This window comes from Mesoplodon densirostris, chromosome X, assembly GCF_025265405.1.
Source record: "Mesoplodon densirostris isolate mMesDen1 chromosome X, mMesDen1 primary haplotype, whole genome shotgun sequence".
NCBI lineage: Eukaryota > Metazoa > Chordata > Mammalia > Artiodactyla > Ziphiidae > Mesoplodon > Mesoplodon densirostris.
Genome location: NC_082681.1, coordinates 123,925,936 through 123,945,956, shown reverse-complemented (window position 1 = coordinate 123,945,956; position 20,021 = coordinate 123,925,936). Strand labels below are relative to the sequence as shown.

General features: G+C 40.1%; 1 protein-coding gene across 4 annotated transcripts in view; it reads left to right on the top strand.

Annotated features, from left to right (window-relative positions):
• Nucleotides 1-20,021, top strand: part of REPS2 (RALBP1 associated Eps domain containing 2) — a 235,483-nt gene that overhangs the window by 162,152 nt on the left and 53,310 nt on the right. For all 4 annotated transcript variants that reach the window (XM_060087427.1, XM_060087429.1, XM_060087426.1 and 1 more), the window contains exon 14: nucleotides 8,269-8,330. In XM_060087427.1, the coding sequence (XP_059943410.1) occupies nucleotides 8,269-8,330 (62 nt within the window). The remainder of the gene's footprint in view (nucleotides 1-8,268; nucleotides 8,331-20,021) is intronic.

Genomic DNA, 20,021 nt, shown 5'->3' with positions numbered 1-20,021 from the left:
GACTCACTGATGTGTTTCATAAATGTTAGTGAAAGACAGGTTGAGAGAAATCACTGATGGGCCCACATGGTTGTACCATATCCATGCACTGGCTCAGGAGGAAAATCTCTATGAAATTACTGAGTTACCTTTGTGGAAAGCCCCGAACTCCACCTTCTAGCTTGTCTGATCTAGCTGGGTCAAATCAAAAGTGATATGTAAAAATGTTTATGTTCTGGGCACATTGCTATGATTTATTTTATTTTTTTTAATCTGAATAATTATTTTCTTAACATATTTATTGGAGAATAATTGCTTTACAATGCTGTGTTAGTTTCTGCTGTATAGCAATCAGCTATATGTGTACATATATCCCCATCCCTCCCTCTTGCATCTCCCTCCCACCCTCCCTATCCCACCCCTCTAGGTGGTCACAGAGCACTGAGCTGATCTCCCTGTGTGATGCAGCTGCTTGCCACTAGCTATAAATTTTACATTTGGTAGTGTATATATGTCCATGCCACTCTCTCACTTTGTCCCAGCTTACCCTTCCCCCTCCCTGTGTCCTCAAGTCCGTTCCCTATGTCTGCATCTTTATTCCTGTCCTGCCCCTAGGTTCTACAGAACCTTTTTGTTTTTTTAGATTCCATATATATGTGTTAGCATACGGTATTTGTTTTCCCTTTCTGACTTACTTCACTCTGTATGAGTCTCTACGTCCATCCACCTCACTACAAATAACTCAATTTCATTTCTTTTTATGGCTGAGTAATATTCCATTGTATATATGTGCCACATCTTCTTTATCCATTCGTCTGTCGATGGACGCTTAGGTTGCTTCCATGTCCTGGCTATTGTAAATAGAGCTGCAATGAACATTGTGGTACATGACTCTTTTTGAATTACGGTTTTCTCAGGGTATATGCCCAGTAGTGGGATTGCTGGATCATATGGTAGTTCTATTTTCAGTATTTTTTGTTTGTTTTGTTTTTTAATTAATTAATTTATTTTTGGCTGCATTGGGTCTTCGTTGCTGTGCGTGGGCTTTCTCTAGTTGCAGTGAGCGGAGGCTACTCTTAGTTGTGGTGCACGGGCTTCTCAATGCAGTAGCTTCTCGTTGCAGAGCACGGGCTCTAGGTGCATGGCCTTTAGTACTGTGGCGCGTGGGCTCAGTAGTTGTGGCTCATGGGCTCTAGAGCACAGGCTCACTAGTTGTGGCGCATGGGCTTAGTTGCTCCGTGGCATGTGGGATCTTCCTGACCAGGGCTTGAACTTGTGTCCCCTGCATTGGCAGGCAGATTCTTAACCACAGTGCCACCAGGGAAGCCCCTTATTTTTAGTTTTTTAAGGAATCTCCATACTGTTTTCCATAGTGGCTGTATCAATTTACATTCCCACCAACAGTGCAAGAGGGTTCCCCTTTCTCCACACCCTCTCCAGCACTTATTGTTTGTAGATTTTTTGATGATGGCCATTCTCACCGGTGTGAGGTGATACCTCATTGTAGTCGATTTACATTTCTCTAATAATTATTGATGTCGAGCATCCTTTCATGTGTTTGTTGGCAATCTGTATATCTTCTTTGGAGAAATGTCTATTTAGGTCTTCTGCCCATTTTTGGATTGGGTTGTTTGTTTTTTTGATATTGAGCTGCATGAGCTGCTTGTATATTTTGGAGATTAATCCTTTCTCAGTTGGTTCGTTTGCATATATTTTCTTCTATTCTGAGGGTTGTCTTTTCATCTTGTTTATGGTTTCCTTTGCTGTGCAAAAGCTTTTAAGTTTCATTAGGCCCCATTTGTTTATTTTTGTTTTTATTTCCATTTCTCTAGGAGGTGAGTCAAAAAGGACCTTGGTGTGATTTATGTCATAGTGTGTTCTGCCTGTGGTTTCCTCTAAGAGTTTGATAGTGTCTGTCCTTACATTTAGGTCTTTAATCCATTTTGAGTTTATTTTTGTGTATGGTGTTAGGAAATGTTCTAATTTCATTCTTCTACATATAGCTGTCCAGTTTTCCCAGCACCACTTATTGAAGAGGCTGTCTTTTCTCCACTGTATATTCTTGCCTCATTTATCAAAGATAAGGTGGCCATGTGTGCGTGGGTTTATCTCTGGGCTTTCTATCCTGTTCCACTGATCTATATTTCTGTTTTTGTGCCAGTACCCTACTGTCTTGATTACTGTAGCTTTGTAGTATAGTCTGAAGTCTGGGAGCCTGATTCCTCCAGCTCCGTTTTTCTTTCTCAAGACTGCTTTGGCTATTCGGGGTCTTTTGTGTTTCCATACAAATTGTGAAATTTTTTGTTCTAGTTCTGTGAAAAATGCCACTGGTACTTTGATAGGGACTGCATTGAATCTGTAGATTGCTTTGGGTAGTAGAGTCATTTTCACAATGTTGATTCTTCCAATCCTAGAACATGGTGTATCTCTCCATCTGTTTGTATCGTCTTTAATGTCTTTTCATCAGTGTCTTATAGTTTTCTGCCTACGGATCTTTTGTCTCCTTAGGTAGGCTTATTCCTAGGTATTTTATTCTTTTTGTTGCACTGGTAAAGGGTGTGTTTCCTCAATTTCTCTTTCAGATTTTTCATCAGTGTATCGGAATGAAAGTGATTTCTGTGTATTAATTTTGTATCCTGGGACTTTAACAGATTGATTGATTAGCTCTAGTAGTTTTCTGGTAGCATCTTTAGGATTCTTTATGTATAAGTGTCATGCCATCTGCAAACACTGACAGTTTTACTTCTTCTTTTCCGATTTGGATTCCTTTTATTTCTTTTTCTTCTCTGACTGCTGTGGCTAAAACTTCCAAAGCTATGTTGAATAATAGTGGTGACAGTGGGCAACCTTGTCTTGTTCCTGATCTTAGTGGAAATGGTTTCAGCTTCTCACCATTGAGAATTTTGTTGGCTGTGGGTTTGTCATATATGGCCTTTATGTTTTATTTTTTATTTTTTTGCGGTATGTGGGCCTCTCACTGTTGTGGCCCTTCCTGTTGCGGGGCACAGGCTCTGGATGCGCAGGCTCAGCGGCTGTGGCTCACGGGCCCAGCTGCTCCGCGGCATGTGGGATCTTCCCGGACCGGGGCACGAACCCGTGTCCCCCGGATCGGCAGGCGGACTCTCAACCACTGCGCCACCAGGGAAGCCCTGGCCTTTATTATGTTGAGGTAGGTTCCCTCTATGCCTACTTTCTGGAGCATTTTTATCGTAAATGGGTGTTGAATTTTGTCAAAAGTTTTTTCTGCATCTACTGAGATGATCATATGGTTTTTATCCTTCAATTTGTTAATATGGTATATTATTGATTGATTTGCGTATATTGAAAAATCCTTGCATTCCTGGGATAAACCCCACTTGATCATGGTGTATGATCATTTTAATGTGCTGTTGGATTCTGTTTGCTAGTATTTTGTTGAGGATTTTTGCATCTATGTTCATCAGTGGTTTTGGCCTGTAGTTTTCTTTCTTTGTGACATCTTTGTCTGGTTTTGGTACCAGGGTGATGGTGGCCTCATAGAATGAGTTTGGGATTTTTCCTCCCTCTGTTATATTTTGGAAGAGTTTGAGAAGGATAGGTGTGAGCTCTTCTCTAAATGTTTGTTAGAATTTGCCTGTGAAGCCGTCTGGTCCTGGGCTTTTGTTTGCTGGAAGATTTTTAATCACAGTTTCAACTTCAGTGATTGTGATTAGTCTGTTTATATTTCCTCTTTCTTCCTGGTTCAGTCTCGGAAGATTGTGCTTTTCTAAGAAGTTGTCCATTTCTTCCTCGTTGTCCTTTTTATTGGCGTATTGTTGCTTGTAGTAATCTCTCATGATCCTTTGTATTTCTTCAGTGTCAGTTGTTACTTCTCCTTTTTCATTTCTAACTCTGTTGATTTGAGTCTTCTCCCTTTTTGTCTTGATGAGTTTGGCTAATGGTTTATGAATTTTATCTTCTCAAAGAACCAGCTTTTAGTTTTATTGATCTTTGCTGTTTTCTTCATTTCTTTTTCGTTTATTTCTTATCTGATCTTTATGATTTCTTTCCTTCTGCTAACTTTGGGGTTTTTTGTTCTTCTTTCTCTAATTGCTTTAGGTGTACGGTTAGGTTGTTTATTTGAGATGTTTCTTGTTTCTTGAGGTAGGCTTGTATTACTCTAAACTTCCCTTTAGAACTGCTTTTGTTGCATCCCATTGGTTTTGGGTCATCATGTTATCACTGTCATTTTTTGCAGGTTTTTTTGATTTCCTCTTTGATTTCTTCAGTGATCTCTTGGTTATTTAGTAGTGTGTTGTTTAGCGTCCATGTGTTTGTGTTTTTTACAGATTTTTTCCTGTAATTGATATCTAGTCTCATAGCATTGTGGTCTGAAAAGATATTTGATAGGATTTCAATTTTCTTAAATTTACCAAGGCTTGATTTGTGACCCAAGATGTGATCTGTCGTGGAGAATGTTCCATGAGCACTTGAAAGTGTAGTCTGTTGTTTTTGGATGGAATGTCCTATAAATATCAGTTAAATCTATGTTGTCTATTGTGTCATTTAAAGCTTGTGTTTCCTTATTTATTTTCATTTTGCATGATCTGTCCATTGGTGAAAGTGGGGTGTTAAAGTCCCCTACTATGATTGTGTTACTGTCGATTTCCCCGTTTATGGCTGTTAGCATTTGCTTTGTGTATTGAGGTGCTCCTATGTTGGGTGCATGAATATTTACAGTTGTTATATCTTCTTGGGTTGATCTCTTGATCATTATGTAGTGTCCTTCTTTGTCTCTTGTAATAGTCTTTATTTTAAAGTCTATTTTGTCTGATATGAGTATTGCTACTCCAGGTTTCTTTTGTTTTCCATTTGCATGGAATATCTTTTTCCATTCCCTCACTTTCAGTCTGTATGTGTCCCTAGGTCTGAAGTGGGTCTCTTGTAGACAACATATATACAGGTCTTGTTTTTTTTTTTTGTTTTTTTTTTTTTTTTTTCGGTACGCGGGCCTCTCACTGTTGTGGCCTCCCCCGTTGCGGAGCACAGGCTCCGGACGCGCAGGCCCAGCGGCCATAGCTCACGGGCCCAGCCGCTCCGCGGCATATGGGATCCTCCCAGACCGGGGCACGAACCCGTATCCCCTGCATCGGCAGGCGGACTCTCAACCACTGCGCCACCAGGGAGGCCCCAGGTCTTGTTTTTGTATCCATTCAGCCAGTCTGTGTCTTTTGGTTGGAGCATTGAATCCATTTACATTTAAGGTGATTATCGATATGTATGTTCCTATTACGATTTTCTTAATTGTTTTGGGTTTGTTATTGTAGGTCTTTTCCTTCTCTTGTGTTTCCTGCCTGGAGAAGTTCCTTTAGCATTTGTTGTATAGCTGGTTTGGTGGTGCTGAATTCTCTTAGCTTTTGCTTGTCTGTAAAGGTTTTAATGTCTCCATGGAATCTGAATGAGATCCTTGCTGGGTAGAGTAATCTTGCTTGTAGGTTTTTCCCTTTCATCACTTTAAATATGTCCTGCCACTCCCTCCTGGCTTGCAGAGTTTCTGATGAAAGATCAGCTGTTAACCTTAAGGGGATTCCCTTGTATTTTATTTGTTGTTTTTCCCTTGCTGTTTTTAATATTTTTTCTTTGCACTTAATTAATAAAAATAAATGTATTTGCTTATTTATTTTTGGCTCTGTTGGGTCCTCGTTGCTGTTTGTGGGCTTCCTCTAGTTGTGGTGAGCGGGGGCTACTCTTCTTTGTGGTGCATGGGATTCTCATTGTCGTGGCTTCTCTTTTTGCAGAGCACGGGCTCTACGTACACAGTCTTCAGTAGTTGTGCACGGGCTTATTTGCTCTGCGGCATGTGGGATCTTCCTGGGCTAGGGCTTGAACCCGTGTTCCTTGCATTGGCAGGCAGATTCTTAACCACTGTGCCACCCGGGGAGCCCATGTATTTAATTTTTGATCGCTTGATTAATATGTTTGTTGGCATGTTTCCTCTTGGATTTATCCTGTATGGGACTCTCTGTGCTTCCTGGATTTGATTGGCCATTTCCTTTCCCATATTAGGGATGTTTTCAAGTATAATCTCTTCAAATATTTTCTCAGTCCCTTTCCTTTTCTCTTCTTATTCTGGGACCCCTATAATTCGAACGTTGGTGTGTTTAATGTTGCCCCACAGGTCTCTGAGACTCTCCTCAATTCTTTTCATCCTTTTTTCTTTATTCTGCTCTGTGGTAGTTTTTTTCCACTATTTTATCTTCCAGGTCACTTATCCGTTCTTCTGCCTCAGTTATTCTGCTTTTGATTCCTTCTAGAGAATTTTTAATTTCATTTATTGTGTTGTTCATCAGTGTTTGTTTGCTCTTTAGTTCTTCTAGGTCCTTGTTAAATGTTTCTTGTATTTTCTTCATTTTGTTTCCCAGATTTTGGATCATCTTTACTATCATTGCTCTGAATTCTTTGTCAGGTAGACTGCCTATTTCCTGTTCATTTGTTTGGTCTGATGGGTATTTACCTTGCTCCTTCATCTGCTGTGTGTTTCTCTGTCTTCTCATTTTGCTTAACTTTCTGTGTTTGGGATCTCCTTTTCGCAGGCTGCACGTTCGTAGTTCCTATTGTTTTTGGTGTCTGCCCCCAGTGGTTGAGGTTGCTTCTGTGGGTTGTGTAGGCTTCCTGGTGGAGGAGACTAGTGCCTGTGTTCTGGTGGGTGGGGCTGGATCTTGTCTTTCTGTTGGGCAGGGCTGCATCTGGTGGTGTGTTTTGGGGTGTCTGTGAACTTAGTACGATTTTAGGCAGCCTCTCTGCTAATGGGTGGGGTTGTGTTCCTGTCTTGCTAGTTGTTTGGCATGGGGCATCCAGCAGTGCAGCTTGCTGGCCATTGGGTGGAGCTGGGTCTTAGCGTTGAGACAAAGATCTCTGGGAGAGCTCTTGCTGATTGATATTACATGGGGCTGGGAGGTCTGGTGGACCAGTGTCCTGAACTTGGCTCTCCTACCTTGGAGCCTCAAGCCTGACAGCAGGCTGGAGCACCAAGACCATGTCAGCCACATGGTGGATCGTTTAAGGAGCCCTGCCTGGGCGCCTGGAGTGTAGTGGGTGTGCGGTGAACCGCAGCCCAAGGTCTACATGGCCAGTGGAATCCCAATCCGCCTAGGAAACGCAGAGCTGAGCTCCTATCCTGGCAGCAGGAGAAAGGGTATGATTTATTTTTAAGGCATAGAAAGTTGTCCAAATATTAGCCCACATAATACAGATTTGGAGATAAACTGCATATAGTTATATAGAGCACAGTGTGCTTTTCTAAGGAGTTTGTAAGGGATGTGGTGTAACTTGGCCAGTGTGTGATGATAAACTTATTTCTTGCATGTGATCATGAGCCTTATTTATAATTCGATAGCAGATTTTTGTTTTCATTGTAAAATTACAACTCAGACATTCTTGGCTTAACTCCAGCTTTCTCTGTCTCTCACAAAAATTTTTTTAAAAGTTAGAATGAAACTTTCTTTCAGAAGATGCTTCAGATGGGGCCAGATTATTTTAGAAACAGATTTAATTATCCCTGATAATAAGGATCAGAGGGCGAAAAGGAAATTGAGATCTTTGAAGAATCCCTAAATATCATTTTAGTCCATCATTTTCAGCCTCCCCTACTGCTATCAGACCCACTCACTTACAGGGCAGCAGTGCTGCCTTGTTGGGATTCTGGATTTCTGGCTCCCAACTCAAGCTAATGAGCAGTGTAATGGCTGAGAGCTTGGGAGAAATAGGAGAGGAGCCAAAGGGCCTAGAGTGTTTGAAACTAAATAATTAACATCAGATTAATTGGGGATTGACTGTCCTTCCCGTGCTGGGTTCCAGTCTTTTGATCAAAGGGTGTCATTTCCGTACTGTTTTACACTGTCTTAATCGCAACAGCCTATATAAATATTTGGATTTTGGATAGGAGGAAAATGAAGAAGGGATTGGAAATAGCATGTACTCTTTTTTTTTTTTTTTTTTTTGCGGTACGCGGGCCTCTCGCTGTTGTGGCCTCTCCCGTTGCAGAGCACAGGCTTAGCGGCCATGGCTCACTGGCCCAGCCGCTCTGTGGCATGTGGGATCTTCCCGGACCAGGACACGAACCCGTGTCCCCTGCATCAGCAGGCAGACTCTCAACCACTGTGCCACCAGGGAAGCCCCATGTACTCTTTTTTTTTTAAGAAAAAAAAAAAACCTCAGATAGATTTTAAAAATTTAAACTTGTTAAATGCGATAGCTCTTCCCAGTTAACAAGTGGAAGAGTGCTGTGTGTTGTTTTCGGTGGTCCTTAACAGTGTGTATTTTTCTTTTCAGCTTCTAAGTCAGGATTGTTACCTCCACCACCCGCGCTTCCTCCGAGACCTTGTCCATCGCAGGTAGGAGATGACGTTGATTTCTGAGAACTGTCAGTAGGCAGTTGTCCTCCCACTGTGGTTCCTTTGCGACGGTTGATCGATCACCACAGAACTGGCTGGTCAGGTTCCCAAGATGATGTCTGGACTGGACCGGAAGAGCAGAGTGGGGTTGAATTTCTTCCTATCCAGCCAGCCCCCAGCCTCATGTGGAAAAGGGACAGTTTCCTCAATAAGCAACCAAGCAAATGTGTGAAACAGTTCAGTCTTGGCTTTTGAGGGTTGCATGTGGTTTTCATTACAGAGAGAGGAGCAGAAGGGGTGCCTCTCCGATTGGTGCTGGGGAACGTGGCTTTTCTGTGTAGTATGTGCAGTCTGAGTGCCTATATTTTCCTCAGTGTTTTAGGAGCTGTGTTAATTCTGCATAAACTAAAAATAAATGGTCCTCAGCATGGAGTTAGTGCGCCCACAGTGCTTTTTTTAGGATGGTATTTTCCTTTGGGATGAAAAGCTGAATCAGCAACATTGGGAGACTGTATCACCCCAATCTGTTTCACCTGTGAATGAATTCTGCCTTATTGACATGTGCTACTATGGCCTTATACATGAACACTCTTTGTAGAGTTGAAAATGAGAAGCAAACAGCAAATCCGTGGAGTGTGGTAAAGAGTGTTACAGATCCTTCCTTTCATTAATTGCTGCTGAAGAAGCTATCTTTAAAGACCCTCTCTGACTTTGGGCAGGAAATGTTGAGAAATTTCTCTATAAACAGACCCAGTTTCTACCTCATTGCTCTGGGTAGTTCAGAGCATATGTTTCTATATGGTGCATCTCAGGACTCGCTGAGTCACTGAAACCACTTTAAACATTGGCTTGTCCTTCTTTTAGAGAACTAGATGGTCTTTAGTGTCCACTCAACCTCGAGATGCAAATGCCATCAGACATGGGCTTCCTTCTTCAGTTTGAAGGGTAATTAAAAGCCCTCTTCCTCCTGACCCACATATAAATAAGTGAGAACCGTTTTTTCAGTATTTCAGCATTAGCTTTACGAGAGATTAATTAACCAGTCAACAAGTGTTTACTGAGTCCCTGCTATTTACTACGGCCAAGCTTTAGTTCTATCCTTGCCCTTCCTTGGCTGTGATTTCTACTCATGTAAATCATTAGCTGTGTTTATTGAGCATCTATAATAGAGCACACATTTGTGCTAAGTGCTTTCAGTGCATTATTTAATCTTCACAAAAACCCTATGAAGTAGGTATAAATATTAACCTTAAAAAAAAAACAAAGAAAAGCAGTTGAGGAAGTTGAAGCATACAGGGGTTAAGCAAGTTACCCAAGGTGACATAGCTAGTAAACAGTAGAGCCAGGGTCCATCTCCTGAAGGTTCCTCCCCCTTCCCATTGTTTGAGTCAAAGTATCCGTGTGTACAGGAAGACAGGGCTCCATTGCGCTGGCAATTGAGGCATTCACCACGTCCCCCAGGAGGACCTAGATGAGCTGATGCTCCTGATTTACACCAACAGCAAGCCTGTCACAACAACATTAGTGGGCATTCTGGAGGTGCTTATCTACCAGCTGCTGGTTTCAGACCAGGACTTGGGAGCCACCTGGATGAATGCTTGGAACACTTGTCTGAAAGGGCTTTTGTGACCAACCTCCTTATGTTTCTCCTGCTGCACAAGTGACAGTAGTTAGTTCCTGGTTGTGAACCGTGCTGCCGCTATCAGCAGTCCTCATCTGAGCTGCTCTAGGTGGGCTTCCTGCCTGCTCTGGGGCTTGGTGACTGAGGAGCTGGTGGGGGCCTGGGAATTCTGAAGTCACTGTTAACGAAAGAGACTGCTTGTTTGTCTATCAGATTTCCCATCACAGCGTAAACAGTGCGCCTAGCGCTCAGCCCAAGCTTCCAGCTCAGCTGCGTAACTATGGAGTTTTTAGACTATAGAAACAGGTGTGTACGAAAAGCAGGCAGAAGAGCCCTCCACCAGTTCGCTCCCCTACACTCCCCCCCTTGCCCACTGTACATGGGACACACACGGTCAACAGAGGAAGTCCTGGCTGATCCACACATGGTGGCGTTTAGTCTTTGTGCCATGTCAAATCCCTACTGTTGGCCCCAGGAGAAAGTCACCTAACCATCTGTATGGGGCACCTATATGTTTCAGTCTTTCCCAAACTACTTTGATAAAGCATTCTCCTGGGAGACATTAATAGGGCTGTGTGGTAAGACAGATTTGCTGCCTCTGTACCTGCTCTGGGAGATTTGCAGTGCACGCTAGCTCATTAAGGGCTTTGAAGTCCTACAGTAAAGCAACCTGCTCAATTTTTTTTTTTTTTTTTTTTTTTTTTTTTTTTTTTGCGGTACGCAGGCCTCTCACTGCTGTGGCCTCTCCCGCTGTGGAGCACAGGCTCCGGACGCGCAGGCTCAGCGGCCATGGCTCACGGGCCCAGCCACTCTGCGGCATGTGGGATCTTCCCAGACTGGGGCACGAACCCGTGTCCCCTGCATCGGCAGGCAGACTCTCAACCACTGCGCCCCCAGGGAAGCCCCAACCTGGTCAATTTTGTTAAAGCTGGCAGCTTTCTAGCTTGTGACCATTCATCCCTTTATTTATAAAATACTGTTAATTTCCTGAGGGCGTAGCAGTTAGGACACATGATTATACACCAGCCTTAAGGTATTGGTAAGAACATTTCCAAACACCTTTAATCTGTCACCTCATCTGTATATTATGTGATTAAAGTTAAATTTTTATATCTTATGCCAATAGGTTTCCCTGGAAGAGATGAAAATGAAAAAGGAAGTTTACCACACAGTAGCTTGGGATTTCAAATTGTTGTGTTTTCGGTTTGTTGTGTTTTCTTCATTGCTTCCTCATGAGAGAGGAAGAAGGAACAGAAAAGCAACAAATTTTATTATAGAGAACTTAAATACTCTGAGTTATTCTTTTGCTATGTTAAAATTTTTTGACTGTTTCTTGGTATATATGGACAATCAAGGTGACTTTGGAAAAAAATATATATATACTTAACTACAGAGACTTCTTTTGTAGGGCTTAAACTGTAGTACTTAGGGGAGAAACCAGGAAGCCTGGTATAATTAAAATCATTGTATTTATTAGTAGCTTTGAGAAGAGATTAAGATAAAAAGTTTTTGGATTTAACATTTTCATATTATATAACTTGATAAACGGGCAAGACTAGATTATATTAAAGCAAACATTTTATTCCCCCAAGAGGAACACTATTTAAAAAACTGTGGCCAATCAGTAATGCACTATCAGTTTTTAAGTATGTAAGAGAGTTTGTACATTTGCAGATATGTGCACAAAGATATATATATATATATATATGTTTATATATATATACAGATAGATACATACATACATACATACACCCAAAGTCCGTCTCTACTTTTATCAAGTGAGAGGTGAGATTTAGGTTTTCAGCATAAAATGCAGCCTCACTGGCCCTTACTTAGACCAGGCACCACCATGATATGAACATCTGGATTAAGTTATACAAATGGGGCCCTGGAGTTAGGAAAAGGAATAAATTCAAAGAAACTGATCTTATTTTTCATGCTATGTAGGTAAGATCAAGAAGGACCAAGTGAGTATATAAAGAATCAAATGTTTTAGTCCCACGTTTTCCTGTGGACAGGCCAGAGAGCAGGGTGTAGTATTTTGGCTCAGGCTAGAGGCCAGAGGTGACAATTTTTTTTTTTTAAAAGACTGATTCATAGTGTAAATGATTAAAAAGCAATTAGAGGTAACTGTTTCATATGGAGCAGTGTTAAAAGGAGAGTTAGTTAAACTTATTAGCTCATTGTTTGTGTGCATATGAACTGAGTAAAATGCCACTCACAGGGTTGGTGCTTGTCCTGTAGGTCTGTTTTCTGCTCGGGGCCTGTGTGGTACTTCAATAGCCAAATCCCTTTAATAGTGTTGATCTTGGGCCAGATTTTTTATAGCAGTTGTGATAGAGCCACAGCTTCAGTGTAATTATCTTTAATAAAGAGAAGATTTTTTTTTGGTCCAAAGGATAATCTTTTCAGTTTTGTATTAGCACCACATGTGATGAATTGCAGCTCCCTGTAGACTCATGTGCTCCGAATTTTCCTACTTACACCACTGATTTCTCACTTTATAACGGCAAGTCCTCTTCACGAGCAGTGCAGTGAGCACTACAATAGCACTGTGGGATGAAAGTGCTATGGAGGAAGCATTTTAGCAATACTTCTAAGCTCAGAGAGACCAAGAGGGCTTCATGCAAGGGCCAAGGTTACCAGTGAAATGAGTTTTACAGAAACAAGAGAACTTTTCTTTTTAATGGCTGAGGGGTTCAGAACATTACTCCAGAGAAAAAGCAAATGCAAAGAAACAGGTGTACAAGAGGTCCCTGTGTGTTGGAGGAACTGCCCGCCATTTGGAAAGCTAGGAGATTTTAGAGGAGAGAGATTTCATGTTTGGAGGTGGCAGTGAAAAGCAGCCAGCCTGCTCACTTGAGTCCTGGTGGTGCCAGAGCTGTGGGAGAGGAAAGGCCCCCTGATGAGAGAGTTCTGTCTGGGAAGCAGCTGCTGAGGGGACAGCACAGGGTGTCACTCAGCCCAGCAGCGCTCACCCTTGCGGACACCAGCATCGTTTGGGGGAGCTTGCAACCTACTGAGGCCTGGGTGCTGGGAGTTTGTAGAAGCTCCCCAGGTGATTCTGAAGTGCAGTCAGGATTGAGAAGCACTGGATTAAGGCGAGAGGAAGGAATGTTAAAAGAAGAAGTTGAGAATATAGGGGATCTGTTGATGCTCCACCCCGAGTTCTTAAAGGGCACGGTGGGAGGCTTTCTCAAGCTGGGGAGGGTGGGAGACGCGAAGTCCGATTAGAGGATATATCCAGACCCTGTGGGGACAGGGACCCCGATCACAATGAATGGCCTGGGGGTCCCGGGCTTCTGGTGATAACTGATTTCAGCAGGGTCAGGGGGCATGATGGGAAGGTCTTGCTGGAATGACTAGTCACTGTGTGCCTCCAGTCCTGTGTGTACTGTTGTGAAGGACTAGCCATGAACACAGATGGTCTTGAAAGGAATCCATAGTCCATTCAGCTAATGTGTCATCTGACTTTGCCATCTGTCTAGGATCAGGTCTCTAAAGCAATACTGAATCCAGTAGGAATATGCTGGGCATGCTGCTTTACTTCAAAGCCAGATTTCTTAGATACAACTTGATATAAAATACTCTCTTCATTTAATTTGCAAGGGAAGACTGAGGCTCACTTAAACTCAAATGGCAGTTTGTAGGCCCTGAAGTTCTGAAATATTTGATACTCCATGCTTTTTTAAAAAAAAGAATACATTGTCCTTGTAAATGAGTATCTTTTCATTTCAAGACTGTTTTCCTTAAGTTAATATAGTTGATGATACAAAATAGTAAATTCTCCTGGGAGAAATTAAAGAGTTTTAGAGCTCTGTCTCTTTTTTGGCATTACTAGTGATTATGTAAGTCTCTTACAGGGTTATGTAATATGTTTTTAAAATGTAAATTTGATTAAAGTATAACATGCATACTGAATCCATTTTAAATGCATACTGAATCCATTTTTAGAAGAGTAAAATGAAGTATTACCTCACTGGCAATTTTCAAATATCTATAAGAAAACAGCAAGAAACATTCTTGAAATGTAAACAGTATAGAAATGTTACTGCTTCTAAAACTTTGTGGCTTTTTTCTTTATCAAATTAAAACCCAGTGGGCATATATCACATATCATGAGTTCTTTTGCTATAATGTATTCAGATGATCTCATGTAATGTACATTAGTTACTAAATCACCTTAATATATTGGTTATGTAGATGAAGCATATTTGTAAGCTTTCCAAGGTATGTACGGCATCCTGATTTTCACTCATCAAAATATAAATTTAGTATATATCAAGAGGTAGTCTTCTATGTATTTATGTATTAGAAACTCAGTAATTATTTTGAAGAGAATTTACAAACATATATCACCTAAGATGCCATCTTCATTTTCTTCCAAAGTGTTACTCTCTTCTGTCCTACAGTGCATGCTGAAGATTAGCTGAAAATCACAGTATGTTAGTGAGTGTTTCAGTGATTAAGGAAAGAAGATCTAGGTCCAGGATTTATCTTCATCTGCGACGATGAAAGAATGTAATGAAAGCTGTACAGCATTATAGAAATGTGTCTGTCTGTGGTCTTATTCTTAGCCTTACTATTATGAAGCTCTATGGCTTTATGGGAAGTAAGCAAATTCATCTGACGGACCTACTATCTCTTCTAGAAAATGAGAAGATTAGACTAGATAGATCGTTTTAGTGCTTAAAGTTTCTGATTATGTGTTGTATTCCTCTGTCCAAGAAAAATTTTGTTGCAAATATAGATAAAACATCACAAAACACAATTGAGGACAAGATGGCTTAGACTAATTTCTCCCTGCTCTCCCACTGCTAAGTACAATTAAAAACCCTAGGCATAATATGGCAGAAAGAGGATTTCAAAAGATGTAAAGAGGAAAGCAGGCTGACTAGGGCCTCAGGACTTGAGGAATAGCATAGTAGTGAGTCCCCTGAGTTTTAACAAATCTTTCATATATCCCGGACTGGACACTGGAGGATCCTGCAACCCAGAACCACTGACAGATGCAAACAAAAAAATATACTCCCCAGCCAAAGCACTGGGAAGGCGGTAGCTAAGCTGGATATAAGCCTTTTTAACAATACTTGCTGTACCCCAGCTAAACACCATGGATGCTCCCCCCTCTGATGTCAGCAGAGACCTACTGGAGAGGCTGGTATTTTGCTCCTCATGTGGTAGCAGTAGACAGCCCAGAGTGGTGCTTTCCTAGTCAGCAAACGTGGCTTCAGCAGAGACCAAAGGGGGAATCTGGTCTCTCAAGTGTGACTGATGGCAGCAGATGGCCTGGGGAGGCACTTTACACCCCCATAGACAGTGTCACTGGAGACTGAAAGATTCCCACATAAGCAAAACCTGAAGGAATTTGTCATTAGTAGACTTGCCCTATAAGAAATGCTAAAGGATGTCCTCCAGGCTGAAATGAAAGGATATTAGACAGTGCCTTGAGGCTCTAAAAAGAAATGAAGAAAGGTAAAGGTAGCTACATATATAAGTATAAAAGCCAGTAGTGTTGCATTGTTAATTTGTAACTCCTTTGTTTTTGTATATGATTTAAAAGGGAAAGGCTTAAAACAATAATTTAAAGTCTGTGTTAATGGGCACACATGCATAGAGATGTAATTTGTCACAACAGTAATATAAGGAGGCAGCAGGGCTATGTAGGAGCAGAGGTTTGTATACTGTTGATATGAAGTTGGTATTAATTCAAACTTGTTATAAAGTTAAGATATTAACTAATTCCTAGGGTAACTACTAAGGAAAAAACAAGAAAAATATGGAAAAAATGAGAAGGTAATAAAAATGTTACACTAAAAAAAAAACAGTTAATCACAAAAGAAGATAGTGATGGAGGAATTGAGAAGAAAACAGGTATAAGACCTGGAAAACAAACAGCAAATGACAAAAGTAAATCTTTCCTTATTAGTAATTACTTTAAATTATATGGATTAAAATCTCCAATTAAAAGGCAGAGACAGGACTTGCCTGGTGGTCCAGTGGTTAAGACTTCACCTTCCACTGCAGGGGGTGTGGGTTTGATCCCTGGTCAGGGAGCTAAGATCCCACATGCCTCATGGCCCAAAACCAAAACATAAAAAACAGAAGCAGTATTGTAACAAATTCAATAAAAATACATTAAAAGAAAATATATATATTAAAAAAAGGCAGGGACAGACAGAATGCATTAAAAACTATCCACATATATGCTGTCTACAATAGACTTCACTTTAGATCCAGTGATACAAATAGATTGAAAGTGGAAGGATGGAAAAAGATACTACATGCAAATAGGAACCAAAAGAGAGCTGGGGTGGCTATACTAATATCAGACCAAAATAAACTTAAAGACAAAAATTGTTACAGGAGACTTAGAGTGACATTATGTGTTGATAAATGGGTCAATCCATTAATGTGATAAAAAATTATAAACATATACACACGTAACAACAGAGCCCCAAAATATATGAAGCAAAACCAACAGAACTGAAGGGAATAATAGCCAGTTCTACAGTAATAGAGACTTTAATATATCACTTTTGTTAATGGATTGACAACTAGACAGAAGACCAATAAGGAAATAGATACCTAATAGACATCTATAGAACACTCTACTCAACAACAGCAGCCTACACATTTTGTCTCAAATGCACATGGAACATTCTCCAGGATAGAAAATATGTTAGGCTACAAAACAAAACTCAGTACATTTAAAAAGACTGAAATCATACAAAGTATCTTCTCTGACCACAGTGGAATGAAACTAGAAATCAGTAACAGAAGTAAAACTGGAAGATTCAGTAATATGTGGAAATTAGATGACATACTCTTAAAAAACCAAGTGGCCTTAAGGGATACACAAAACAACTAGATGTACAAATGCAGAGTTGTTAAAATGCATTTGAAATTAAGAGATGGGCAACTTAAAGCAATCATATATATCATATGATATTTATAGCATATTTTATATATTGCTATATAAAAACTTCATGGTAACCACAAACCAAAAATCTATAATAGATGTACACACATAAAATAAAAAGGAATCCAAATATAACACTAAATATAGTCATCAAATCACAAGAGAACAAAAGAAGAAAGGAACAAAAAGACCTAAAAGAACACCAAACAACTAACAAAATAACAATAAGAATATACATATGAATAATTACCTTAAACGTGAATGAACTAAATGCTCCAATCAAAAGACATAGTGTACCTGATTGGATATAGAAACAAGACCCATGTACATGCTGTCTACAAGATACGCACTGTAGAGCTAAGGACACACACAGACTGAAAATGAGGGGATGGAAAAAGATATTTCATGCAAATGAAAATGACAAGAAAGCAGGGGTAGCAACGCTCATATCAGCCAAAATAGACTTTAAAACAAAGGCTATAAAAAAAGACAAAGAAGGGCATTTTATATGACAAAGGGATCAATACAAGAGGAGGATATTATACTTGTTAATATATATGTACCCAATACAGGAGCACCTAAGTATATAAAGGAAATATTAACAGACATAAAGAGAGAAACTGACAATAATACAATAATAGTATGAGACCTTAACACCCCACGTATATCAATGGACAGATCAGATGGAAAATCATTAAGGCAACAGTGGTCTTAAATGACTTAATAGACCAGTTGGACTTAATAGTAAGGACATTGCATCGGAAAAGAGCAGAATACACATTCTTTTCAAGTGCACATGGAATGTTCTCCAGGATAGATCACAAGCTAGGGCACAAAGGAAGTTTCAACAAATTTAAGAGGATAGAAATTATATCAAGCATTTTTTCCAACCACAGTGGTATGAAACTAGAAATCAATTACAGGAAAAAACCAGGAAAAGCACAAACACGTGGAGAGTAAACAACACACTCCCAAAAAACCAATGGGACAATGAGGAAATCAAAGAGGAAATGAGAAAATACCATGAGACAAATGAAAATAGAAACACAGCTTTCTACAATCTGTGGGATGCAGCAAAAGTAGTTCTAGAAGGGACATTATAGGGGTACATGCCTTCCTCAAGAAACAAGAAAAATCTCAAACAACTTAACTTAAGCGTTCTAAAGGAATTAGAAAGAGAAGAACAAACAAAGCCCAAAATGAGCAGAAGGAAGGAAATAATAAGGATCAGAGAGGAAATAAATAGACCAAAAAAAAAAGAAAATAGAAAAGATGAAACCAAGACCTGTTTTTTGAAATGATAAACAAAATTGATAAGCCTTTAGCCAGGCTCATCAAGAAGGAAAGACAGGGCTTCCCTGGTGGCACAGTGGTTGAGAGTCCGCCTGCTGATGCAGGGGACGCGGATTTGTGCCCCGGTCCAGGAGGATCCCACATGCCGTGGAGCAGCTGGGCCCATGGGCCATGGCCGCTGAGCCTGTGCGTCCGGAGGCTGTGCTCTGCAATGGGAGAGGCCACAACAGTGAGAGGCCCGCGTACCGCCAAAAAAAAAAAAAAAAGAAAAAGAAAAAAAAAAGAAGGAAAGAGAGAGGACCCAAATGAACAACATAAGAGATGAAAGAGGAGAAATAACAACCAATACTACAGAAGTACAAAAAATCATAAGAGAATACTATAGACAGTTATATGCCAACAAATTGGACAACCTAGAAGAAATGAACAAATTTCTAGAAACATAAAACTTGCCAAAAATGAATCAAGAAGAGACAGACAATTTGAACAGGCCTGTTGCTAGTAGTGAAATTGAATTTGTAATAAAAAAAGCTCCCAGCAAACAAAAGCCCAGGACCAGATGACTTCAAAGGAGAATTCTCCCAAACATAAGAAGAGCTACTACCTATCCTCAAACTATTCCAAAAAATTTAAGAGGACAGAACAACACTCCCAAATTCATTCTATGAGGCCACCATTACCCTGATACCAAAACCAGACAAAGACACTACAAAAAAGAAAATTACTGACCAACATCTTTGATAAATATAGATGCAAAAATTCTCAACAAAATATTAGCAAACTCAATCCAACAATACATAAAAAGGATCATACACCATGATCAACTGGTATTTATTCCAGGGATGCAAGGATGGTTCAGTATTCACAAATCAATGTAATATACACCATCTTAACAAAAGGAAGGATCACTATCATGTAATCATCTCGATAGATGCATAAAAAACCTTTGACAGAATTCAATATCCATTCATGATAAAAAACTGTCATCATAGTTGGTATAGAGGGAACATATCTCAACATAATAAAGGCTCTTTATGACAAACCCACAGCTAATAACATCATACTCAGTGGTGAAAAGCTGAAAGCATTTCCTCTAAGATAAGGAACAAGACAAGGATGCCCACTCTCCACCACTTCTATTTAACAATGTATTGGAAGTCCTGACAGCAACAATCAGAGAAGAAAAAGAAATATCAATAAAAAGCATCCAAAGTAGAAGGGAAGAAGTAAAACTCACTATTTGAAGATGACATGATACTATACATAGAAAACCCTAAAGTCTCCACCTCAAAACTATTAGAACTAATTAATGAATTCAGTAAAGTTGCAGGATACAAGATTAATATACAGAAATCTGTTAATTTTCTATACACTAATAATGAACTATCGGGAAGCGAGAGCAAAGAAAAAAAAACAAAACCAAAAAGCAGTTGCCCCAAAAAGAACAAAATACCTAGGAATCAATTTAACCTAGAAAGTGAAAGACCTATACTCTGAAAACTATAAAACATTGATGAAAGAAATTGAAGAGGATACAAAGAAATGGAAAGATATCCTATATTCTTGTATTGTTAGAATTAATATTGTTAAAATGTCTATACTACCCAAAGCAATCTACAGATTTATAAAAAATTTTTTATTTTATTTATTTATTTTTGGCTGCATTGGGTCTTCGTTGCTGTGCGCGGGCTTTCTCTAGTTGGGGCAAGTGGGGGCTACTCTTCGTTGCGGTGCCTGGGCTTCTCATTATAGTGGCTTCTCTTGTTGCAGAGTACAGGCTCTAGGCACATGGGCTTCAATAGTTGTGGCATGTGGGCTCAGTAGTTGTGGCTCACGGGCTGTAGAGCACAGGCTC